Source organism: Pogona vitticeps, chromosome 4 (assembly GCF_051106095.1).
Source record: "Pogona vitticeps strain Pit_001003342236 chromosome 4, PviZW2.1, whole genome shotgun sequence".
Classification (NCBI taxonomy): Eukaryota; Metazoa; Chordata; class Lepidosauria; order Squamata; family Agamidae; genus Pogona; species Pogona vitticeps.
Window position 1 is genome coordinate 190,730,945 of NC_135786.1, and position 26,642 is coordinate 190,757,586.

The window sequence follows — 26,642 nt, forward strand, 5'->3', positions numbered from 1 at the left end:
ATTTTGTTGAAGTTACAACAGCTTAGTTAGCATGAGCAAAATAACAGCATTTGTAGTAGTGGTAGTCATACTAATGATAATAACAATGGAGTAGTGACACAGTAAAATGACATCCAGTATATTAATCATTATATTAATTTTCCTTAGTAGTCACAGTCTTAATATACAATTTCTTCCCATATCTGTTTTATTTTCTTTTGGGCAACTATTACTTAAACCTTCTACCTACATGTATTTTGTGCCTTTGTTTCTCTGCTGTGCTTCACAACTATAGAGATCTGTACATGTAACATTTGAAAGCTGGATGTGATTCTACACTATTTTATTTTATTAATATAGATATAGATTATTACAGCTTTCATACAGACTACAGGCTAGATCTTGCACAGAAGACTCTGGAAGGTCTCCACAGAACTCCCCACAGCAGTGTGGATTTACATAGGTTTAGAACATGTGTTTGAGCACATAGAAGTTTTAAAACATCACATGTGGCCTAATCTGATGAAGTACTGAAGTGAGGCAGAGGCTTACATAAAGGTTGTAAAAGCTTTACTGCAACTTCCACCAGTTCCTAAGAGTAGGAAGGGGGGGGGGAATCCAGTAACATGGAAATCTATCCCAGTCTTCTTAAACCAGTCTTCCTGCAGCTTGTACCATGCAAAAGGCCTGAGCTGGCTCTGAAATGAATGAGATAAAAGTAGGGCGATACAGTAGGGCTGCTGTATCCATGGGATCAGTACTTGGAATTTCATTTATCCACTGCCTGAAAAAAACCTAAACCCAAACCCAAAATACACATTTCTCAGGCATATTACCAGAAATGGCCACTAGAGGGAACCAGAGATTATGCTATATAGAGAGTTTGCTAGATCCATGATTTTTGGTATCTGCAGTTGGTCAGGGGGCTTGGAACTGACCCCCCCCCATGGACACCACAGTCCTACTGTATTTGCTTCTGCTAAGTATATGATCAGGTTATGATCCAGCAAAGCTGTTTTTCAGGAAATAGAAGAAAGGTGTAACATTATCTCAAGCCTTAATAAGCTTGGTTGAATCTATTAGTTGAAAGGAATCTGTTTTGTATGAAAAAATCTGGCATGTACCTATGCCTGTTATGATAGATTTAACAGTTCTGGTGCAATAGGACCACTCTGAAATTGTCTATATAATATTGTTCCCTCTAATAACTACATGCTGGCAAACTGCTGGAAAATACTAATAAGACAGTACCCAAAATGGACCCAGTGAGAAACAAAAGCAAAGTATTAGAGGAGCCCAGAGATTTACAGCAATACCAAACAATTTTGGCAAAGAAAACCTAATGCTTCCCCCCCCCCCCCAAATCTAACAGAATACTTAATATAAAGCATGCTCAGCAGTCACAGAATGCTGAATCTATATTAACGGTAGGAAAGAGAAAATAGGATGTGGGGACTGAATGAGGTTTTTTTTTTGGAAGAGGGCATGGTTGGCTGGCCATAATCCTGAACAGAAGCCACCCAGCAATGTTTTGTTACAGGTCCCACTTATTCATGCCAAGTGTCAAGTTTGAGGTTGAAGTGATGATGGCACAAAAACTTGCCCTGTACCAGAGCAATTCTGCTTAAAAAATAATAATGTTGTTACACCAGATCCATAGCCGGGCAAACTGCTACCAAACCTGAGTGTCGGAAAATAAAAGGAAGAACTCGTTTCAGGTTCAGTACTACTTCAGAGCTCAAAACCACAGCTTAGTGGTAGAGCACACACTGTGAGTGCAGGAGATCCCAGGTTCAATCCTTGGAATCTTCAGGTACAGCTGAGGAGTTGTTCTGTCTGAAACCCTGGACAGCCACACTCAGTCCTCTAGACAATACTTGTCTGACTTTCTAGAAAGACAACTTTGTATATGTTGTATGCTCCAGGCAGAGCATAGACAAAGATTGGGATCTCTCCTGGCCACACCCTGAACTCACCTCACTGATCTAAAATGTCCTTATTATGACAAGCTGGAAGCTGTTCCAGTTGTGGAGTACTTTTCACACACTTGTGGGGGAAAAATGCAATTTATGAAGGGACAGGCAGTCCATTTTTCAAAAGAAGGGGGCAAAACTACTGAACCTAAATTTGATTTATTGGTTTGTGCTTCTGTTTCTCAATTTGCAAAGTTAAAAAAAAATCAAGGACATCACCTGGTTCAGGGATCACATTTTTGTATGTCTTCATTTTAGATGTCACCACATTGGAATAGATATGTTTATGAGAATTTAATTATACTTAGGTGTCACTGGTTCTGACTTACAGTGAGTGACCTTCACAGGGGTTTCTAGGTATAAATTACCAAAGGTGGTTTACCAGTTCCTCTTCTGGTGATGGTCTGGGATTGTGCAGCTTGTACAGGGCCAAACAGCTGCCAAGGTATTTATCTCCATCAACCACAAATATTCTGTATGATCTCGGCTAGTCGCTCTCACAGGAGTGCCAGTGGGTATATGAACCTCTGCACTCTGACTCCATTGCTAAGTGCTCCAGTCCACTGATTTATATCAACTCTGCTATGAGAATTTAGTCCAACTGAAATTAGCTTGCTGTAGATCAGGCTGAATGTAATATTATTGTGCACAGATGTAAATATTCTAAGGTGGTATGGTTAAACTTAATGCACAATTGTTAACAGAATGAAAAGCACAGCAAAAGTTCTGAATTTTTCATTGACTTGCACCCTCATGTGTTATACAGTAGGACCCAACAAGTATTCATAGCATGGTTTCTGTCACCATCTAGTGACTGGTTCTGGTAACAGGTGTGAAAATTGTTTTGTTTTTTTTAGATGTTTTCTTTTAATATTTTCAGACCATGGGTAAGTGAATCAATGAATACTGATACTGTGGACAAGGGGGTCCAACTGTATTATGTGACAAGAGTTAAGGTATGTCTGGGAGATTCACTGATATGCTTGCATTACACAGACTAATGTCTATGAAGTGAGCTAAAGCAACATTAAATGTATGGACATGTAACTGAACTCGAATAGAACTTGAAAAAAAAAAGAATAAATAACTTCCAGAGGGAGCATTGCAATGTAAAAATGTGTGATAATTCTTTCTGCAACCACTTGTTTTGTTTTGTTCTTCCATATTTTCCTTTGTTACATTTCCCCCTCCAAGGTTTCACATACATGTTGGTTCTCATTCTCATTTCTATTTTCTGTTTAGCCACCCAGGCTGTTACATGTCAATGAAGATATAGGTCTGTATTTCTTTTAATCCAAAGACACAAAGCTACAAGTATTTGTAAGTAAACAAGATCAAAGAATTATAGTTGTTTGTGAATAGCACATGATCCAAATCTTACAAAAGCATTACTAAATTTGAAGCCTGCCCTCTTGTCTTTACAGACAGGCAGGAAAAAAGAAATCTAACTGATTAAATGACTGGAATATTATACATGTGATGTTTTAAATAGATGCTGCTAGTTGTAAATTAATTACAGGAGCAATACAAAGCTTAACCAAATGTCTTTAAAGGCCAAAAAGTTTTATTAATTATGGAGAGAAATAAAGTCAGATTCTGTGGACTTCAGGAATAATGATTCTGGATCTGCACTGGTGCAAATAAGAGCAGTGACTGGCAATTTCACAAATAATTTTGAAAACTTCCCCTTATTTACTATACATAAGCATAGGAATTTAAGAGCACGATGCACAAGGGGCCACTTCGGTGAAACAGGAGGTTTATTATGACATTACCTCTTATGATTTTCCTTTTCATTTTGTGCTGTTCGCAGAACATGAAAGCACACACAGATTTGAGTTAAAATGGAAGTGACAATTTTGCAATTCAATTCTTTTCATTATCATAATTTTGAATTACTCATGAACATAATCATTATGATTTCAGTAGAGATCCCATGCAGGTAAAATACAAAGCACAATAATAATCTTGTTTATCCAGGCAGTATTTGGATGTTTAGCATTCTTTTTTTCCCCTTTTTCCTTTGCTTTAAATTTAGAATCAATATAAGGATCTTTAGAAGGGAAAAGTTACGATCAACCTGAAATGGCTGTCTGTCAATGTGCGCAATATTCCATGGGTCCAAATTTGTCCAACAACATACTAGTCTGTGTGAGTCAGGAGCTACATTTAGTTTGGTTTTCAAATAATAAATGTCAGGGTAGGGGTAGGATCTTTTTGTATGTAGCATTAGGAACTTGGTTCTGTAAAACATTTATACCACCTATGATAGCTTCCCATAATGGAGCAGTGTCCTTCTCAGTATTTCCAGGATGTTATTTATTATATGGCACACATGCAGGTAGTATGACCGTGGAGCAAGCAGGGCCTGCAAGTGGCTCAGCTACATCTCCTTCGAGTTCTGTCCAGGTTCCTTTCTCAGGACTGTAACAAATAGTAGAAGATTTGTAGGCCCCCTGTAATACAACAGAATCTTGTTGAACTAGTCAGTAAGTAACATCCTGAGGAAAATATCTTGATATCTTCAAATGGAAAAGAATTAATCCTCAATCCTTCATGGAACTGGAATATATTCACCCTCCTTACACAAACGTGCACTGAAGCTATCAATGTTCTGAAACAATTTCCTATATTTAAAACAACTCAAAGACAAAGGCTTTTAGAAAGCAGAGTTTGGAGCAGGCAAATAGAGAGGCAAAGGAAACCTGAATGCCTGACAATCACTAGGTAAGGGGGTCTGGATCCTGAAAGTAAGCATTGATAACAAACAAACAAACAAACAAACAAACAAACAAACAAACAAACAAACAAACAAAAAACCAGGCACCACTGTTTTTTTTCTCTCCTGCAAGAGGTCAACAGCAACGGTGGTGACTACTTCATATCCTCAAGAGTGAGCAATGGGCCACTCCAAAATACTGAGACATTGGGAGCTGCCTGATGAAGTCAACCTGAGAGTGGCTATGGTACTCTCTGGTATCTCTCCTGTCCATATCTTAGGGATATATGCTACCACTGGAAGGGGAAATATTCCACCTTCTCAATTGAGACAATTCTGAAAATGATTTTTTAGAATAGATAATGAATACAACAATGCAGTAACTCAAACTTTTTTGAATACAGTGGTGCCTCACTTGACGACATTAATTCGTTCCAGCGAAATCACTGTAGAGTGAAAATATTGTCAAACGAAACTAAAAAATGCATTGAAACACACTGAAAACCCAAAGCAGATCTGACAGATGGCTGTCCAATTTTCTCTTGAATACCTTCAACTTTGTAGCGCTGATCACCTCCTGGGGTAATTGGTTCTATTGCTGTACTGCTCCAACAGAACATGGGTGTGATCTTTATCATAGTTTGATCCTGAGTCCTAGATTTCATAATCATTATAGTGAAATCTTTAAAATAATTATTACTAATTTTTGAAAGCATATTACAGTACAACTAACCAGAAACTTTCCATATGTTTTTTTTTAAAAGACAGCTATGTGCTTAAATGCCTCTTTTTCCTGAACAAGGTGGTCATGGTGCACAATCCATTGATGGCTACAGCAACCATTTTTGGACAACAAATACATACCATACTCCAGCTGTAGCCTCCTACTAGGTAAATGCTGTCATCAAGAACAGCACATCCAGGTCCACTGCGGCCCTCTAAAATAGGAGTCTGCAAAATATTCCACTGATCACCTTTTGGGTCATAGCATTCCACAAGCATGACATCAAGGTGTGAAAAACCTGCAGCACACATGCATAAAATAATTTTAATCCACTTTTTAGAAGACAATGCCTACAGTCATTATTAAAAGTTCTATGTCATTTTTTATAAAAAAAACAGATTAATTAAAGGAATGTCGTCTTTTAAAACTAAACTGTAAGATCTAAGGACAAACTTGTTTAAATAGGAAACTGCAATACTCACTTTTTCCGTTTCTCCCGTTGGAGAAAACTATCTCCAATACTGTAGGAGAGCTGCAGTATTGGAGATAGTTTTCTCCCTTCCCAACTGCATCAATTCCTGAAAATACCCCCATTGCTACAGTTGAGCTTTTTAAAGCCTCCACTGCCTCCAGTGGAGACTTTTAAACAACTTAACTGTAGTGTTTTTTTAAGGTGTATACTGGAAAGGGCTCTCTCTTCCTTCTCCAGCATCAATCACCCCTAAAATTTGCCTCTTATATGGAAAACAGTTTTTTTAAAAATCCTCTATTGATAGCAAAGGGGGTGTTGTTCACTGCAGTGAGAGACGGAATAACAGAAACCAATCTCTTCAACCACTGGACAGCAATGATGGGAAGTAGGAGGCTGCCCGGCTGAAAGGGGAACCCCTCAGGCTCTGTGAGGCAGAGGTTCCCCAGACTTGCTAGTCCCTCTGATCTCTTTCTTGTGGATCCATTATTTTGATATAAAAGGAATGCCTTCATGAGAATGGCAAACAGCATGTCATTTCTCCCAAAAATAAGTTGTAAAAAACATAATCTAGCTAATCAAGTTTCTTTTCTGCATAAAATGAAATGGAATGCACTGAAATAAATAGGGAGAAACTAAAAAGCATACATTCTTAAAGCCATCACAATACAGCTTAGATTTGCATTCCAGAAATTGTGTTTGATGATGGCTTTATTTTAGCTTACTTTTAATTTAACATGACCATATTTGTGTTTTTAAGACTCTAATACACAGTACTCACCAGACAGCATAGCCAGATAGCATGACACATTTCTCCTTTTGACAATAAACAGGCCAATAATTCTAAGATTATCTGTCTTATTTATTTATCTATTTGCTCACTTGCTCACTCACTTATGTCATTAACCCTCTTCAGGAAAGTAGTTTTCCAGAGCAACATTGATCATATAATAATTACAATCTGCACTTATAGATCACCTCAAGAAATCTTCACCCAGCCCCTTTCTCCAGCAAATTCACAGGAAAGGTCTTAAACCCTGAAGAGCAGCAGCACAGAGAAAACTAGATTGAAAGGTCATTTTGTTTCCTATCACCACACGTCAGCAGAACTGTCTCAGTCCTATGCCTGCTAAAAGTAATGTTGCGCTTACTGTGAGACATCCCTTTTGTGTGTGTGTGGGGGGGAAGGAGATCCTTGCAATTTGTTATCCCTCCTACTCACTTTGATAGGCAGGAGATGACAACCAATCTTTTTTGAGCTGCCTGCTCCCTCTAGTGGTGAGGATAATCAGAAGCTTCAGTCCTATCTCCAAGCCTCTTCTTGAGAACAAATGAACAGGACATGGAATAGATAACAGCGGAATAGAGAATGTTGCATCAGAAGGATAGTTACCCCTCCCTTCTCCTTCGGACTCAGCTCAGCCACCAAACCCCAACAGCGTCTGGTAGTGATCAGCCTCGGTGGGGAAAGATGTCCTTCCCCTACAGAAAAGGATCAGCACAAGGTAAGTGCCAATGTTATATTTTCCTATATGGGAAGAAGGACATTCTTGTAGTAGCAACTTACCCAAGCCAACAGTCCCGGGGGGTGAAGCAGCCTAGTCAAGGTCCCTGTCCATGGCTAAACACCCCACCCCCACACTGTGGAACAACCCAAGGGATGCCTCTGCATAGGCAAAATGGTTTAGCCTAGGAGCCTTGTGACACAGTGGTTAACCTGGAGTACTGCAGCCAAGACTCTGCTCATGATCTGAGTTCGATCCCAGGCTCAGATAGCTGGCTCAAAGTTGACTTTCCCTTCCATCCTTCCAAGGTTGGTAAATTGAGTACCTAGCTTGCCGGTGGGGGGGGGGGGATGTGTAGCCTGGATAATTTAAATTGTATATCATCCGGAGAGTGCTTTAAACACTATGGGGCAGTATATAAGCAGTGGACTTTGCTTTCCCCCTTACAAATGAAGACTGAACCCTCAAAGTAGCCTCCCTTACAAAGGTCCAGGAGAGAGGCCCGAGTACCAAAGGCTGCCTAAGTTGCTGTACTTCAAGCAGAGTACGCAGTTAAAACAGATGGCATTGTCTTTCCAGAGTTCATATAGCAAGCCACTATGCGCTTCTTTTTCCATATTTCTAGGCTGAAATGAAACAGAGAATCAGAAAATCCAAAAGCTCCAGCTCTTTTTAGGGAAATCTTAATGACCATCCAGATGTTCAAGATATGGCATTCTTTTTATAAAGGAGTATATGGGTTTGGACAGAAGGAAATTAGGTCTGGTGGAAGAGATGCAATTTACTTTCAGAACAAACGAGCGATCCACTTGGAGTATTGTTGACTCTGGATTATGCCTAAATCTGGCCTGCCTGAAAGAGCACCAAATTCAGAAACCCACCTAGCAAAGGTAATTGTGGTCAAGAACAGAACCTTTTCTGAAAAATGCTCTAAGGACACCTTCCTTAGTAGTTCAAAGAGATTCCTTTCTAAGGGCTTTGAGGACAATGTTAAGATTCTAGGAAGGAAACCTGTGAAGGACAGGGGCATCTTTTAGATATACACCCCAAAGAAATCTCTTGATGTCCTTATGCATGTATATGGAACTGGCTTTTCAAGATTGTAATATTGCTACCCATTTCTTTAAGGTACTAGAAGTGAGACCACTGTCCATGACCTCCTGCAGAAAATCTGAAATATCAGAAATCAAGGATTTCTGTGTCTGTCTGCCTTTACTACTGTACCAGCCAGAGAAGGCCTTGATTGTGACCCCATAAATTTTATTGCAAGGTTCCTGGCAGGATGCTAACATAGTCAAGACATAGTCAAGACCATTTATTCCAACTAGCCCTTGCTTGGGTGGAATAGCTAGAAATGAAGCTGTAGCCATTCTGGGGCTGAGGGGAAAGACTGCCCCCCCCAACTGAGAAGGTCCCTGGGAATTTTAACTTGCTGAGACTTAGCTCTACTGAAGTGGGAAATCAAGCCCATCTTGGCCAGCAAGGAGCTATTAGTCTGACCTTGTGCCCATTTGCCTTTACCCTTTGAAGCACCATTCTTATCAGAGCTATGAGAAGTAAGGCATACAACAGACTGCTGATGGGACACATAGACTCCTCGAAGCAGGCTGCAGCAATGGGAGTGGGATGGAAGGGGTGTATCCAGACTGCATCCTAAACAAGCCCTGGGTATTTTCTGGATTGGAAGTGGCAGGACAGGTTTCTTCCATCTGCCTGCTTACTCTGCTATTGATCCAGGAGTGGAACTAGATGCAAGGCATATTTCCCTCTACGGTCACGGTGGTGATAAGGAAGCCTGACATCAGGTATTCACCCCTGCTGGGTCTTCAAATCTCTCCTCAGGCCCTGTTGGGACATCAAGAAACACATAGGGTAGATCTGCTATGCGAGCCCTCTCCTTGCACAGGGAGAAATGGCTCCCATTCCCTCTTGGGTGGCAGACCAAGGCTCTGCCTCTGGTTCAACCACTTGATGCCTTGTGGGGGGGTCAGCAAATCTGCTGAGAACCCCTGGCTGTCCTTCTGGTCTGACATGATGACTGAGAAGATAAACAGACAAGGAACAGAGAGAGGAAGAACTGATAATGAAAATAGAAGCTAAAATATTTTTTTTCAATAGGCAAAGGAAAGAGGTGAGTGAAGGAGACAAGGATTACGTTTCCTATGCTGGTAGAGGTAGGAACGTGTCTGGAGCTCCAAGTTGTCCTCACCACTAGAGGGAGCTGGCAGTTCAAAAAAGATTGGTCATCAGCTCTTGCTTACCAGTATGAGTGGAAGGGACAAACTATTGCAAGGATCTCCCTCTCTCCCTGTAGGAAGTAAGTCTGAAAAAAAACTATAAGGAATAGTTATATTAGTAATATTTGTGAGCAGTGGTTATGGGCAAGATGTTAGTTTCACCTGCAAAATCCTATGCACGCCTACTCAGAAATAAATTAATCTTATCTAATTAAAATAAAGTTATTTTGAGATTTATTGTAAGTTCATGGAATTTCTTGTTGATGTTATTGTTTTGTTCTACCATATTTGATTTGTTGAGTTACTATGGTAAGGTCTGAATCAATCACTTCATTTTATTCAACCATTCATTCAGCTCCCCATGAGTCTAATTCAACAGGAGCCTGCAGTCTGATACTTTTGACCTTAAACAGGCAGAGCAGTGCAGTGTAGTTGTTAAGTGTGCTGGCCTAGGACTTAGGAGACACGGATTTGGACCCCTATTCAACCATGAAGCTAACAACTGCACAGCCTTGAGTCAGTCAGTCTCAGTTTGACCTGCCTCACTAGCTTTTTGGCAGGATAGAAATGTTATAAATAAATAAAAATAGCAAGTGTTTCTCTGCAGATCCCTAATACAGCTTCTTCTGCAACTGCATAATTCGGACTAATGATTTATGGAGGCAAATACTGCTGGCAATTTGGGTCAAAAATAATCTGTTTGTTACAATGAATTTATAGTGATGACAAATCATCCATGCTTCTGAGTAATGGATGTTCCTATTTTTTATTATCTAAAGCATTCATTACTCATTTATTTAATATACTGTTATAATTTTTTTAAAGCTAGCTCAAGCATCAGGGCAGCAGGGTTTTTAACTTGGTTAACTATGACTAATCCAACAAAAACTGTTTCTATCAAAAGCCAGGATGTTACGTTATTTTGCTAATAAAAATGTGACCTTTCAGATGATTTCCTCCAATTGCATACAGTCGATCATTCATTACAGCCAATGTATGGATAGCTCTCTTTGTGTTCATGTCTTGTTTTCTAGCCCAGACATCCATTACGGGGTCGTAGCAGTACAGCCAAGGGACATATTCACCATTGTGGACACCTCCTGCAAATCAAATACATTTTAATTAGTTCAACTGAGGGCGCATCCTTGAAAAGGAGAATTTGGTATACAGGGATTGTTGTGAGACCAAGGAGAATTTAGGAAACTTACCTGAAATATAAATTTTGCCATTATGTACCGCTCCTGCATGTGCTGCCAAGGGCTGTGGTAGGGAAGATACATAGCGCCATTCATTTGTCTCTAAATTATAGCATTCCACACTTGACAAGTAGCCGGTTTCATTTCTCCCACCAATCACATACAAATTTTTGTCAAGCCGACAAGCATAAAAGCTGGCTCTCCTACAGCAAAAAACAAATGTGGTTAATTCATAGTAACTAGAATTGGTTTTATTTTTCTGTCTAACAGAATAAACCAGCTGCTGTACTAACAGCATTCACTCATTTATTCTTGACAATATAGATTATTTTCAATTTTTGCATTCCTATCCTTCTCTCAATGTTGCTATCTGAATGTTCAAAAATTGCTAATTTGTAATGACAGGTCTTTCTGATGCAATTCCTTGGTTGGAAAAGTTTTTTAAGAGGTAGTAGTCCCCCCCCCCCCGCTCCCTGTTTCAGCAACAAAAGTAAAATGAAAACAAAGAAAAGTCATCAGGCATCTTTTAGAGAGACTAACAAATTTATTTCAGCATGAGTCTTTGTGGATGATAATCCAGTTGACATGTACTGGAATAAGTGAGTTGACATACATGAAATCTCACACTGAAATAAATTCACTACTTTTAAAGGCTATTTTTGTATTGTTGTTAGTAAGGAAGGGGACTGTTAGGAAAGGATTAAAAATAAAAAACCTAGTATCACAATGCCCCCATTTATACACATCTGCAATACAACCCTACTGTGTACAACTCTGGTTACCACAACTACAAGAGGATACAGGACAAACAAAAGATGCCAAGATAGGCTACCAAATGTTTAGGATTATTGTTGGGGCATTTCAGTTAAGGAAAAAAAAAGAGTAACAAGAGTAGAGACATGATAAAAGTTTATTGATCATGGTGTAAAGGAAAGAGATAATGAAATAATTTTCTCTCATTTAATACTAGACTCATCCTATGCAGATTCAAGACAGTCAAAAGGAAGTACTTCACACAGTATGTGTACACACACACACACACACACACACACACACACACACACACACACACACACACACACACACACACACACACACACACACACCACCCTTCTCCTTAAAAGAGAATGGTTCCATTTTCTGACAAATTGCAAGGGTGCCAATATATTTGGCCATGACTGTAGGTCTATGCTTTATAGACTGTGCCTATATTTATGAGGTATTAGAGGATATGTCCATGCTTTACAGCAAACCATTTCTCTGTGTGGATCAAGGGAAGGAATGGCTTGTTCTGAAAGAAATGGGTGTGCCTCAGCACTTGATTGTCCTGATGCATAATCTGTACTGTAAACAATAAGCTAGTCATAGGACAGAATATGGAGAGACAGAATGAGTTCCTATAGGCAAAGGCATTGGACAAAGGTGCATTTTATCTTGTTTTTTGTTCAATTTGTACATAGAATGTATAGTAAGGAAATCTGGATTAGATTCAGATGAAGGAGGAGTGAATATTAGTTGAAGAAACATCAATAATTTAAGATATGCAGATGACACAGTCTTACTGGCAGAAAGCAGCAATCACTTGAAACTGACTTCTTGTGAAAGTGCAAGAAACAATTGCCAAAGCAGGACTGCAGTTGAATATTAAGAAAACAAAAATCTTGACTTTAGAGAAACTGCATAACTTTAATGTTGACAATGAAATTGTTAAAGAGTTTGTATCGTCGTCGTTTAGTCATTTAGACGTGTCCGACTCTTCGTGACCCCATGGACCAGAGCACTCCAGGCCCTCCTATCTTCCACTGTCTCCCAGAGTTGTGTCAAATTCATGTTAGTTGCTTTGATGACACTGTCCAACCATCTCATCCTCTGTCGTACCCTTCTCCTCTTGCCTTCACACTTTCCCAACATCAAGGTCTTTTCCAAGGAGCCTTCTCTTCTCATGAAATGGCCAAAGTACTGGAGCCTCAGCTTCAGGATCTGTCCTTCCAGTGAGCACTCAGGGTTGATTTCCTTTAGAATTGATAGGTTTGTTCTCCTTGCAGTCCAGGGGACTCTCAAGAGCCTCCTCCAGCAGTACAATTCAAAGGCATCAATTCTTCAGTGGTCAGCTTTCTTTATGGTCCAGCTCTCACTTCCATACATCACTACAGGAAAAACCATAGCTTTGACTTTTCGGACTTTTTTTTTGGCAAGGTGATGTCTCTGCTTTTTAAGATGCTGTCTAGGTTTGTCATCGCTTTCCTCTCAAGAAGCAGGCATGTTTTAATTTTGTGCCTGCTGTCTTCATCTGCAGTGATCATGGACACCAAGAAAGTAAAACCTGTCACTGCCTCCATATCTTCCTCTTCTATTTCCCAGGAGGTTGTTGTGGCCATGATCTTAGTTTTTTTGATGTTGAGTTTCAGACCGTTTTTTGCACTCTCCTCTTTCACCCTCATTACAAGGTTCTTTAGTTCCTCCCCACTTTCTGCCATCAGAGTGGTATCATCTGCATATCGGAGGTTGTTGATATTTCTTCCGGCAATCTTAATTCCAGTGTTGGGATTCCTCCAGTCCAGCCTTCCACATGATGTATTCTGCATATAAGTTAAATAAGCCAGGGGACAATATACAATCTTGTCATACTCATTTCCCAATTTTGAACCAATCAGTTGTTCCATATCCAGTTCTAACTGTTGCTTCCTGTCCCACATATAGGTTTCTCAGGAGATAGATAAGGTGGTCAGGCACGCCCATTTCTTTAAGGACTTGCCATAGTTTGCTGTGGTCCACATAGTCAAAGGCTTTTGCATAGTCAATGAAGAGTTTGTATACCTTAGTTCAATCATACATCCAAAGGGAGACTGCAGCCAAGAAATCAGAAGAAGACTGACGCTGAGAAGGGAAGCAATGAAGGAATTTAGAAAAGATCATAAAGTGGAAGGGTGTGTCACCAGAGACCATGGCCAAGGTCATTCAGACTATTGTATTCCTGATTACTGTGTATGAGTATGAAAGCTGGACATCGAAGAAAGGTGATGCGAAAAAAATTGATGTCTTTAAAATATGATGCTGCTAGAAAGCTTTCAGATACCCTGGACTGCCAGATAAAAGAACAAGTGGCTCCTAGATTAGATCAAGCTTGAACTATTTCTGGAGGCAAAAATGACAAAACTGAATCTGTCAAACTTTAGCACATCTTGAAAAGCCAAGATTCACAGGAAAAGGCAATAATGAAAGGCAAGAAAGGCAAGAAAATTTGAAGAGCGCAGGAAAACAAGAAGACTGTTGAGAACAGGACATTGTGGAGGTCACTCATTCATAGGCCCACCATAAATTGGAGGCAACTTGATGGCACATAACAACAACAAATAGGTTCATTAAATAGGTAAGGAGGAACGCCTCAAGGCTCAAATGTCGTGCTTCACGCTGTGTTCTGTGTATTGAGGTGATGAGGAGCAAAAAAGGAGAAGACTGCTTGCAAAATCTAGATGACTTAAAAAGTAAATAAAAATACAACTACTCTAGGTAATTTTGAGAAAGGCAATAGAGTTACTTTAAAAATGTTTAAAGAGCAGCTAAGTATTCTTGAGTGGTATGCTTACCTATCTTACTTTTGGCACGTCATGAGAAGCCAGGATTCTCTGGAAAAGACAATAATGCTGGGATAGGTGGAAGGCAGCAGGAAAAGAGGAAGACTAAATATGAGATGGACTGACTCTCAAAAAGAGGGTGACAGGCTTGTCTGCAAGAGCTGATCAGGATGGCTGAGAACAGGACATTTTGGAGAGTACTCATTCATAGGATTGCCATGAGTCAGAAGTGACTTGATGGGACACAACAACAGCAATGCCTGGAAATGTAAGTGTGGTAATTATTTTTTACACAGTCAACATACCATGTTCTGGTCAAAAGATACTAATTTAGATAGATCTTTCACAGTCATATTCTTAGTAGTAAGAACTGTATCTTTAGATACAAACTAACAAAGCACTATTGTTCTGCTTTGGAGATATGTGGAGGCATACACTTCCTATACAGAAGAAGAAGGTAGATGAGGTCTCTCAGTAAGAATGAGTGATTATCCATTGCAGGGAGGTCTGGTACTGTGAAGACTGAAACTAGCAGTGTTAGGGAAAAGAACACCTAGATAACTATGTTCTTTTCTTGTTGTCTGGATTTACCTTTCTCATGGATAAACAGAAATTTCTAGTTGTCTACTATAGAAAGCTAGGTAAACTGGCAAAGGCTGACACATTCTGTTTCCCAAACCAATGTTCTGTATGAGAAATGCACTTACAAGATACCTGCTATTGTGCAAAAAGTCTCGTGTGATGGCATTTCACTGAAGACTACTGTGAAGAAGCTTGCTGTGATACTTGAGACACATCTTTCCTAGTGTGAATGCTATGAGAGTCGTCCCCCTCTGTAATGTCTCCAAGGATTCTGGCGTAGATCTCATGGATCATGCACTATACCTGCTACATCTGCTAGCTATTAATGTGCTTTCTCAGGCAACTGCTTATCAGAGCTGTTTGATCAGATCAAGTGAGATTTACTTAGGTATATATGGGAAGTGCATACCTGGGAAGCTCCTATAAGAAACATATGCTTTACTCTCTTTGTTAGTGCTACTGAAGCGGAAGGGAACTGAACATCTCCTGCCACTGTAACCCACATGTGTCCACCAGATCAGCTGGCAAGTTGTGTGTGTGTGACTGGACTGTGAAACCACTGTCTTCTGAGTGTTCCTGTGTGATCCTCTGAAAAGAATAACATCTTTGTAGTGGTGCCAATTGACATGAACACATCATGGAAGGTAAAACTTTACCTTAGAAGTGGTGACCTGAATGTACTGGACGTTCATTTAAAAAGAAATCATTAATGTTTGGGGCATTTGGTACTACAGAAGGATATAACAATTCAGTAAGATGAAGTAGGGAAAAAGGATAGATAATGTAACAATAATAAATTATCGTGACATTCACTTTCTTTATGGTCCTTCAAGGGTCATTGTTCCCAATTTACTAAGAGAACTACATCATCAGATTTTTTTCTTCAATTATAATTTTTTTCTTCTTCTTTCTGCACTACTGCAAATAGAAAAACTTTTCCTTGTATAACATTCTTGCCCTCCATCAAAGCTTTATCTAGCTGACTCACAACAAAGCCTTATCCATCTCCTTGGTTCCATGCAAAAAGAAAATTTATAATTTTGGTCAACATTTGGTATTGACAAAGAAGATCTTGCCATGTGACTTGTTCAAGTCATTTTCAGTATTCCACAAAGGCACTTCCATTTCTCAAAATGTAATGGGAAGCACTTTAGAAGAGCGTTTCACACCTGATGCTGAAAGGACCCTCAAGTTTCTCTGTACATGTTTTTGAACACTGATAATGACAGGAAAGGAAGTTGAACTCATTTCCAATTCTGGTTTAACCAAGAACCACGTGTTTAAGACCAGAACTTCCAGCATTCTTGACCACTGGCCGTGCAGCTGATGTGAGTAGTAATCCAAAACTCTTGGGAGAGTACTGGGGTTGGGGGAAGGGTGTTTTAGGCAATTCCCCCATTCTAATAGTGAACTTAGATCATGGGTGTTGCCAGGACTATAGCCAGAAAGGGAGTCACTGACATACAAGGAAATTTCACTGTGCTTGGAGAACCCTGGTGTTTGCAGCAGTACAATTTTTTTTTTTAAAAAAAACTAAACCAGGGAAGCCCACTCCCCAAAAGCAAATGAATGACAACTGGGTGAGTCTCGTAGGATATAGAGTAAGAGCTGAAAAGGAAAACTAGAAATGATTGTAGCAAAGTATCCTGATCAAGGAAAGTCTGTCTGGAGTACTGAACAGGAATGCTCTTTTTAAGAGAAAATAAAAATATATAGCAACATTCTGTTCCATGTCCTGCTTATTTCCCTCCCATAAGCTTAATGGAGCTTTGTTTTCAGTTTCTCAGCAGCTCCTGTTATATCCAGAAACTAGCTTCCTATCCTAATACACATCTGTGTGCATTCTTGACTTCATCCACATAGTGTCACTCTTAGGAGCTAAAATGTAACAGTCTGCTTCATTCTTCAGCTTAACTGTGTATTTTTATGGGCAAACTCCCAATAGTAAAGATTTTAAGTTTCCCTTATCCTTCTTTTCCACTAAATAAATTACACTTGAGCCATAGAAATCTAGTTAATTAATGTAAAATTTAATTGCTATAAAAAATCCTCTATGCTAAAATATGCACTAAAAATTCAGTTCAGAAAAGAAATTCTTCCCTCATATACATCTGGTCTCTAGAAATATACTGCCTCCTCTGCTGAAAGAAATGACATCAAATTATTCTTGTGGATCAGGATATTGGTCCAGCCACAAGTCTTGCAGTGACTTGTGAAACCTCCCGTAATGAACTGAGCCACATTTTACAATGTGGTTACCTGGGAAAGGTAAAAGAAAATCTTTCTTGATCCCCACAGACAATGAATTTATGCCCTGAATCCAGAAGTTTGATGACTAACCTTAGATTGAATAGCTATGAGTTATTACTTATCATACTAATACCAAGATCATTTAAAAAGGAACCTATCATCTGAAGTAATTAATCATGCATTCTGATGGTTTTGTAATTATACATCTTTTTCTTTCTTTTCTTTTAGAGTGAACAATAAAATTAACTAATTCCTTAAGATATATCCAGATTGATGAATTTGCACATTACTTGAATATTTAGAAGTATTTCAAATGACATTGTTCTGTTAGCACTTCATCTCGGGGCAGAAAAAGTTGTAACTGAAATGTTAATTCCTCATTAAATTCATCAGAGTTGGTCACCTGTAGCTGTTGTTTGGGCATTCTGTGATATTTTGTAAACACCTGGATAGACTGCTGGTGGAAATTTCATAAAACCACATAAAGATCAGGAACAAATGGTTGTAAGTGCTGAATGAGAGAGCCACCGATTTAAACTCCATCCAGTCCGCTGGTGGTTTCTAAGAGCCAAGCTGAGCTCTACAATAGGGTCAGAAAGCAGGGTGTGTGATTAAATGGAATACCTACGCACGGAACAGGGCCATCAGCCCTCTCCTCAGCTTTGGTTATGTTGTGCTGCTCCACTGGGTTGTACATGAATCAAAAAGAAAATTAAACAAAGCAACAGCAAGTTGTATATATGAGAACTACTGTGGGTCATCCCCCTATGGAGGATACATTTGTATCTTTTCAAGGGAGACTTCCCCATAACGTTTTGCAGCTGTAATTATCAAAGCTGCCTTGGAACTATGGGGGTTTGCAATCTTCACGTGTTCCATGAGAAAACTTTACACAGATAGGAAATTCTTACTGGATTTTTCTTTCATACGTGAAGCTGTCATTTGGAGGGTTTACACTGGATAGAAAGGAAGCAAGAACATAAACTTCTATAGAACCCGAGAATCCATTACAGTTGTCCACTCAAGGAGATGGCTAGATCTGAAATGCTTTTCCTAATGGCTTCCCAGTCACCTTAGCTGTTGAAACCATAGATGACCAGTAGAATGAGAAAAAGGTCCAAACAACATATAACAGTAAGTAACTTTTATTTCTCCTGAACAATCTCACTTGGTACAGACAAGCTAGCAGGGGAGAAAAGCTAGCTTCACAGTGGCCTGAGAAGGCTGGGAATGAAAAAATAGGTGGCAGCAGAAGACACAGTGGATCTGATTGAACAAAGCTAGAGACCATTTTAGAGGCAACTCTGTAGTGGTAGTAACAGTGACACTGTTCTGTGACCACTACACTGAGTCAGAATCATGCACTGAAGCTTTTTGGAGCAGACAGACCATAGTCATATTCTTAAATGAAAGGAGACCACTTGGCTGAAACCAAACTGCAAGATCTTACAGCTTATATACCACAATCTGCAAGATTCTTACAACTTATACAACACAATTAGGAAGGGACTATCATAGCCCTGGATACTTAGATAAGAGCTTTGGCCAAGTGTGGCTTTGTCCACTTTAGATTAATGCACCAAGTATGTCTGTTCTTTGGAGACTGTACATCTGCCTACGATGATACATACTGTATTCAGATTATGTTTGAGTTCTGTAATGTATTCTGTGCCTTTGAAAAATGTCCAGAAACATCAATTTTCCCAAAATGTAGTAAACAAATTGTTAATTATTGTTGGTATTGAGTGGGGCTGAGTATCTACCCCTGAGAACTGTCTAGTTAGGAGACAGCCTAGTTGTCAGTTTTCCTTAGGTGCCAAAGATCCTTGAAAGAGAAGCTCACTTTGCCCTGCACATTTACAACATTCAAGAAGGGGAAAATATTTCATAGAATTGTCATAGGGTTAGAAAGGACCTTGGTCATCTTCTAGTCCAACCCCCTGCCCAAGTCAGGAGACCTCATACTTTCCTGTATGGATAGCTGTCCAATATTTTCTTTAAAACCTCCAATGATGGGGCACCCCAGAACATTGGGAGGCAAGCTGTTCCACTGCTTAATGGTTCTCACAGTCAGGAAATTCCTCCTTATTTCCAGGTTGGATTTCCCTCTGACGAGTTTCCACCCATTGCTTCTTATCCTACCCTCTGGTGCATTGGAGAATAAATCAGTGTCCTCTTCCCTGTGGCAGCCCTTCAGATATTGGAAGACTGCTATCATGTCTCCCCTCAGTCTTCTCTTAAGCTAAACATACCTAGTTCTTTTAGTTGTTCTTCATAGGATTTAACCTCCAATCCCCTTATCATCTTTATTGCTTTTCTCCGCACCCCTTCCAGGGTCTTCAGCGTCTTTGTTGTATTGTGGTGACCAGAACTGGACACAGCACTCCAAGTGCGGCCTCACCAGTCCGGTATAGAGATGTACTATCACTTCCTGTGATCCTGGTGCTATTCCCCTATTGATGCAGCCTAGGACTGTGTTGGCTTTCTTGGCAGCTGCAGTACACTGCTGACTCATCCTTAGGTAGTGGTCCACCAGGACACCTAAATCCTTCTCATGGGTACTACTGTTGAGCCAGGAACCACCTATCCTGTACCTGTGCATCCTGCCTAAGTGCAGGACCGTACATTTCCCACCACTGAACTGCATCTTATTGGATAGGGCTCAATGTCCAATTCTGTCTAGATGCTTCTGACTGTTGAGTCTGTCTTCCTATGTATTAGCAATTTCCCCCAGCTTTGTGTCATCCGCAAATTTGATGAGTGCTCCTTCAATTCCCTCATCCAGGTCATTTATTTCATATTCTCTTTTTCTCTTTCAAAATTGGAGTGCTCTGGAAACCAGAACTGTAGAATCCTTCTTGCCAGTAGTATCCAGATTGCAGACAGAGTTTAATATAATATGTACTTGGGAAAGAACTAGCACCTCACCAACACATGGATAAATAATCCAGGGGTGAAAATGCTGCTGGCTGCTGGTGTCAGTGAGACTAATCAACAACATGGTATCCCTGCAAGAAAACTAAGTGACCCATGTGCCTTCCTACAGCTGTTGCCCACCTGAAGAAGACAGTAATACTGGGCCCCATATTTATATATTGGTGATTTCATAAGACTTATGTCCCTTTTAGAAATGCCCTCCTGAGAAAAATGTACTTTTTAATGCTAGTGCCTTCCTGAGAAAGGAACCATTTATAACCCCCTAGACCAGACACATCTTTAAACACTCTCCCTTTATGCTTCCATCTTCTCAAATGCACATCTCACATCTCCTGGAGAAAGCATGGCTTTTTTTAAAAAGAGCATGGAGTGTCTGTTGGCTGATATTAATAACAGTAATAATGCTGTAAGACATGCCTTGCTCCCATCTAGACCAGATTACTATATTCAGAAATTCTGGCTGATGCAAAATATGACAGCAAGAGTTTAAACAGAAGGTGTTTTTTTAAAAAAGCAGTAACATGCGACCATTGGGTTTTTGTTTGGTTGTCCATTTACTTCCAAGATGAGCTCAAGTGCCAGTCATCAACTTTAAGGCTATACAGTAAATAGTTTGGGAATAGCCATCCCACTCATTCCTGCCATCACAGCAGAATCCTTGAGGTCCTGTGCCTTATGTCAGTAGTTGTACAGCCGATGGGCATAGCAAAACAATTTACTATTTGTACTATTTTTTCAAACATTTCCATTCCAACTTTCCATCTAAAGTCTTCGGGCCAGGATACAAGCAACAAAGCACTTCCAAACAGGTTATAAAAGTCAGTGGAAAGAGCATACCTATATCAGAACTTCACTCCCTAGTCATGCCAACCCTTAGAAGGCTTTGGTAAAGAACCAAATTTTTGTTTCTCACCAAAATGAGGCCAACATCAATCTCAATCAGACCTCCAAGAAGATAATATTCCACAACAGAGCAAAAATATCCCTTTCCTGTGTCTCCATATAATGCTCCTACTGGTAATACGTGCTCATCTTTCTCTTTGAAATAACTAGGAAATAAAAGGATTAAACCCTTTACTTCTTTCAGATAATAGATACTGATGTATGCATAATTACGTATTGATTTTAAAAAATCCAGCATCGCTGAGCAGTGGTCTTGCATGCACAGAACACATACAACAGGCAAACATCCACCAACTGCACCCCCGGAAATATAAGTATACTTCAGGAATAGAACACATGTACATCCCTGCATAGAAAACATACACACAAATGCACACACAAAAACCCAGGATCCCCAATGTGGTACTTGTGGGTAGTAGTGTATCCAAAGATACTTTCTTTACTATTTGCCACCCACCCTGCCCTTTGAATGAAGAAGAGAAAAACTGGTGTGCTGAAAAGAGAAGGTTTGGCCTTTAGTTCCTTCTTTATTTCCAAGAATGCCTCTGGGTGCCACAAATGCTCTGAAAAAATAAATACAGTGGGTAGCTGCAGGTCAATAGTTTAAAGGAGGTAACAGAGCTGAGAGGATGTCATACCTGTGTGCTACATGTGTGTATTTTGCCTGGGTTTTGTGCTACGGATTTTATGTGTTTGTTGCAGGATTGCGTTATGCATGTTTTTCATTTGTGCATTTCTCTATGTTTGCCTCACATATGTCTTCTGTCTAGCTATATATATATATATATATATATATATATATATATATATATATATATATATATATATATATATATATATATATATATATATATATATATATATATATATATATATATATATATATATATATATATATATATATATATATATATATATATATATATATATATATATATATATATATATATATCGCTTTCACAGAAAACAATCTGATGATGCTCAGAAGCATGCACATATATACCTAAATACAAGCAAAATACAAAAACACCAAAAAAGCAGGCACACTTCTAGCAAAGCACAGGTATGAACATAGCCAGACAGAAGACATATGTGAGGCAAACATAGAGAAATGCACAAATGAAAAACATGCATAACGCAATCCTGCAACAAACACATAACACACATATATATCACTCTTTCTAATTTACTTCTAGCCAGATCAGTTTGCCTTCTATGGCAACTACTGTGTAATTCTCATCATTATATTCTGTCAATGTTTCTGACATGCCCATAGGTTGCCAAAATCTGGAGAGCCTTGGATAAAATCTTCATTAGATGGCTGGCTGTCCACTTATTGAAAAAGATCTGAATACAGTTTCTTCCCCCTCCAACAAATGATTCATCCTGCAGCCCTTGGTTGGGTTCATGGTGTTCCACTCCACATCCTTTTTTAAAAACTTACTAAATTTTAAATTCTTTTCTATCTTGAGGATTATTCTGAAAAATTTTGGTGAGCCCATAAATACTATAAATCAGTTTTGCTTCAGGGATGGGGGAGATGCATGTTCGGGTCAATAGATATTTTCAGATAAAAATGGCAGGAATTCATAAAGGTTGTTGTGGGTTTTCCAGACTGTTTGGCTGTGTTCTTAAGGTTTTTCTTCCTAACATTTTGCCAATATTTGTGGCTGGCATCTTCAGAGGACAGGAGTCAGAAATCTGTCTGTTCTCTGGTGTAGTTTGTTGGATAGTTCAGTATTTATAGCTGTGGGATCAGCTTTTGTCCTTTTCAGGAAATTGGGTGATCATGGTGATCAGCGTGTTTTTGTTGTGGGTGTATTGTGATAAGGGGGAGAGATGATCTGTCACTGTGATTGATGGGTATCATTAGCTAGTCTTTTGTGTGCAGTGATCACAGGTCCTTGTGACCGGGTAGAGTTCGTTGACCTTTTGCAGGCTGTATTTTTCAGTGCTGGCAGCCAGACTTTGTTGAGTTTTAAACTTTCTTCTTTTTGTTGAAGCTCTGCTGGTGTTTGTGGATTTCAATGGCTTCCCTATGCAGTCTAACAATGATTGCTGGTGTTGTCCAGTACTTCAGTATTTTGAAACAGAATTTCATGTCCTGCTTGTTTTACGGCATGTTCAGCTACTGCCAATTTTTCCGATTTCTCATGTTCTTTGATTCTGGTGTGAATGCTGCATTTTGTGGTTCCAATATATACCTGGCTACAACTGCAAGGTATTAGGTATACTCCTGCACTGGTGAGGGGTCCATTCTGTCCTTTGCTGACCATAACATCTGTTATATTTTTGTGGTGAGCCTGAATACTGTTTGTAGGTTGTGTTTTTTCAAAAGTTTCCCCATGCGGTCCGTGACCCCTTTGATGTATGGCAGAAATACTTTATTTGTGGGTGGCTGTTTTTCCTCTTCAGTTTGGTGTTGTTTTCTTAGTTTGATGGCTCTTGTGATTTCATTCTTGGAATAGCCATTTGCCTGTAGGGCCCAATTCAGATGGTTGAGTTTCGTGCTGAGAAATTGAGCTCCACAGTTCTGATTTGCACGGTCTACCACTGTTTTGATTATGCCTCTTTTTTTGTTGTTGTTGTTGGTTAGAGTTTTTGTGTAGGTACCAGTCTGTGTGAGTGGATTTTTTATAGACCTTGTGTCCCAGTAGGAGGTCAGTTTTGCGTATGACCATGACATCTAAGAAAGGGAGTTGTCCCTCTATTTCTTTTTTCATAAAGGCTTTTCGTTAAAGTATATAAACTGCTAAAATCTGTCTTGAAAGGCATTTGACTTAATAAATTTTAAGTCTCTAAGGAAGTCACAAGGGACTAGTCAGTAAACAATTCACATATTTTTAAATGTGTAACATGTTTTCAGCAATGCTGTCTACCCTCAGAGGCTTGTACCACACTGAAATAATTGATCTCTCTATAACTTATGTAGATTCAGCTGAGGGGGTGGGTTAATGTTAATTATTTTACTGTAAAGGCCCAGGGGAAAAAAAGAACTCTGATAATTAGAACACAATATTCAAACAGATTTTGGAATTCTCGGTACTTTAAAGTGTATTTTGAATATGACAGAGGCTTTTGAGAAAATGCTGAGGTTGCTCAATTAAAAAAAACTAAGGTAGCAGCTCTCCACACTCAATCTGACTAGCAGTGAGACTGTGACAAGTAGATTTGTTCAACTGGATAATGAGCTGAAATCTTCAAATTTTATGGATGTCCTAGCTAAAGGGTATCCCCAAATGCTTTATATACTATTCATGTATACCTTAAGACAAGGATAATGGTTTTCATAATAACAGTGCATTTCTAATTAGTCACCCATCCCTCTTGCTAAAATCTAAGGAATCCCTAATAAAGTGTCCTTCTTTGATGGAGTTTAAAGAACAGATGTGTGAAGGAGGAGTATGTGAGAGTGAGCCATCCGTAGTGATAGAGGCCATAGAAGAAAGAGAAGATGGGAGGAGTGAGGAAGAGCAGGGGACTGAAGAAGTGACAGTTACGAAAGAGGCGAGAGAAGTTGAATTAAAGGAAAAGGCGGGAAAGGTGGAGGTTTGTTTAGTCAAGGATGACATAATAGGAAAGAAAGCAGAGCAAGAAGTGACAGTGTGGGAGGAGGATATAAGCGAAGAAGGTGTACATTGGTTTAGTTCAGTGTTGGGGGATTATGAGAGAAAGAGGGAAGAAGTGCGGAGGAGAGAAGTTGAGTATGTAAGGACTCAAGGACTTCTGAGAGATTTTCCCCACTTGAAGGTGGGAGGACTGTTGCTTGAACTCAAGCCGAAGGAAGACAAGCTGACCCAGTTCCTAACCAAGGAATGGACTGTGATAGTGGCACCGCGCGAGCTGGAATTACAAAGAGAGGTTGAGATAGCCCATAATTGTTTTTATGACAGACTGGATGAGCGAGGTTGGATGAGGCATGCGTGTTGTGGGACAATCTGTGCCCTGAGAAGTACTCCTCCCTGAAGGCCAGTGTACCGGGAATGGTGTGGGAGAACCGCCCACTGAGTCTGTGGGAGTATGGGAAGAGTTTGGGTTCCTTTAGTTGAGGCCTGTTGCCAGAGTTAAAAATCTTTGACCCTATGAACAATGTGCTGGAGGAGATAAGTGACAATAAAAACGACAGTTTGAAAGTTATTAAGACATCTCCTGTTTTATTTCCCACCAAAAGTGAGGAGTTGCCCAAAGAGAACACAGAACCCAATCACAAAATGTCAACCTTTTATAATGCTCTTCTTATTGTATGCCAATGTTTCTCCTTCTTTTCCTTGAGAAAGGTCTGCCAGCCATTTTATAAATTACTTAATTTTTTAAAATAATTCACTTCTTTTAATATTATTTAATAATACCTCTGAATACATCACTCCTGATTTGAGCTGTGAATTTCCCTTACCATTTTGTATATAGCAAGCTTGGCTACAAATGCTATAATTTAATAAACAGAACAGGAGGGGACAAATATTTATAATGGATAGTGGATGTACAGAATAAAGGCAAGACCTCAGTCACATTTTTGCCAACTTTGCTCATTTCTTTTCTTTCATAACTGTAAGACACAGCCCGCCCTCCAGAAAACAGCAACATCCATCCCAATAATACCACAGTCCCACCCCCAAATATTTTTACCTCTCCTGCATGGGGGGAAGTTGTATCCAGCTGTTAAACCTAGGATCATACCGGCTGACAAAGTTTGTACTGTGCTTTCCTGTAAAAAGATTAGTTTCATGTTTAGCTCTTTGTTTTTTATCATTAAAAACCACAGTTTTCTACTATACTCCTTTCTGTTCTTGATAACCAAGGCAGTTTATCTTTTATATCATTGCATTTTTAGAAAAAAAGAAAGAAGGAAACAAGAATTGCAGCTTTCAACAGTTATCTACAATAATAGTAAAACTACAAATAAATTATTCTGGCTATATATATAGATTATGAATGATTTGCTGGAAATTAGATGCTTTCATTCCCCCCCCCCCTTCATGCACTAAATCTGCATTAATAAGTGCAAAATCGGTTGTATCCATTTGTTTTATCAAATTTATTTCTGACCTACCTTTTGACCTAAGTTAGGCCCTCAAAGTGTGATCCAGGATCATGTATGACAGTGGTCCCCAACCCTTAGGCCACGGACTGGTGCTGGTCTGTGGCCCTGGAAGGACTGGGCTGCCGGAACAGATGAGCAGCAAGAAAAACTCTGCCTCCTGTCATTGTGCTCCTATTAGGTTCTAATGCCACTGCTGATTTGACAAGAGGCAGAGCTTCACGCCCCGCTCCCCTCCTGCTGCTGCTAGATCAGCTATGCCTGTGGCATTAGAATCTAATAGGAACCTGCACTCCTATTAGGTTCTAAGCTGCTGCAGATCTAGCAGGAGACAGAGATTCAATTGCAGCTCACCTCTTGCTCCTGCTTGCCATTTTCTTTATGAGCTTGATTCAAAGTTATCCTCCAACAACCTACTGCATAATAAGTACACACACACACACACACACACACACACACACACACACACACACACACACACACACACACACACACACACACACACACACACACACACACACACACACACACACACACACACACACACACACACAC

At 39.6% G+C, this 26,642-nt stretch overlaps 1 protein-coding gene across 1 annotated transcript in view; it reads right to left on the reverse strand.

Moving 5' to 3' along the window:
- Nucleotides 1-3,016: 3,016 nt before the first annotated feature.
- KLHL14 (kelch like family member 14) overlaps nt 3,017-26,642 on the reverse strand; it is a 95,104-nt gene continuing 71,478 nt past the window's right edge. The window contains exons 4-8 of the mRNA XM_072998891.2: nt 25,676-25,754; nt 10,815-11,005; nt 10,548-10,706; nt 5,536-5,693; nt 3,017-4,408 (exon numbers count right to left, since the gene is read on the reverse strand). Of these exons, the coding sequence (XP_072854992.2) occupies nt 4,268-4,408; nt 5,536-5,693; nt 10,548-10,706; nt 10,815-11,005; nt 25,676-25,754 (728 nt within the window). The 3' untranslated portion in view covers nt 3,017-4,267. The remainder of the gene's footprint in view (nt 4,409-5,535; nt 5,694-10,547; nt 10,707-10,814; nt 11,006-25,675; nt 25,755-26,642) is intronic.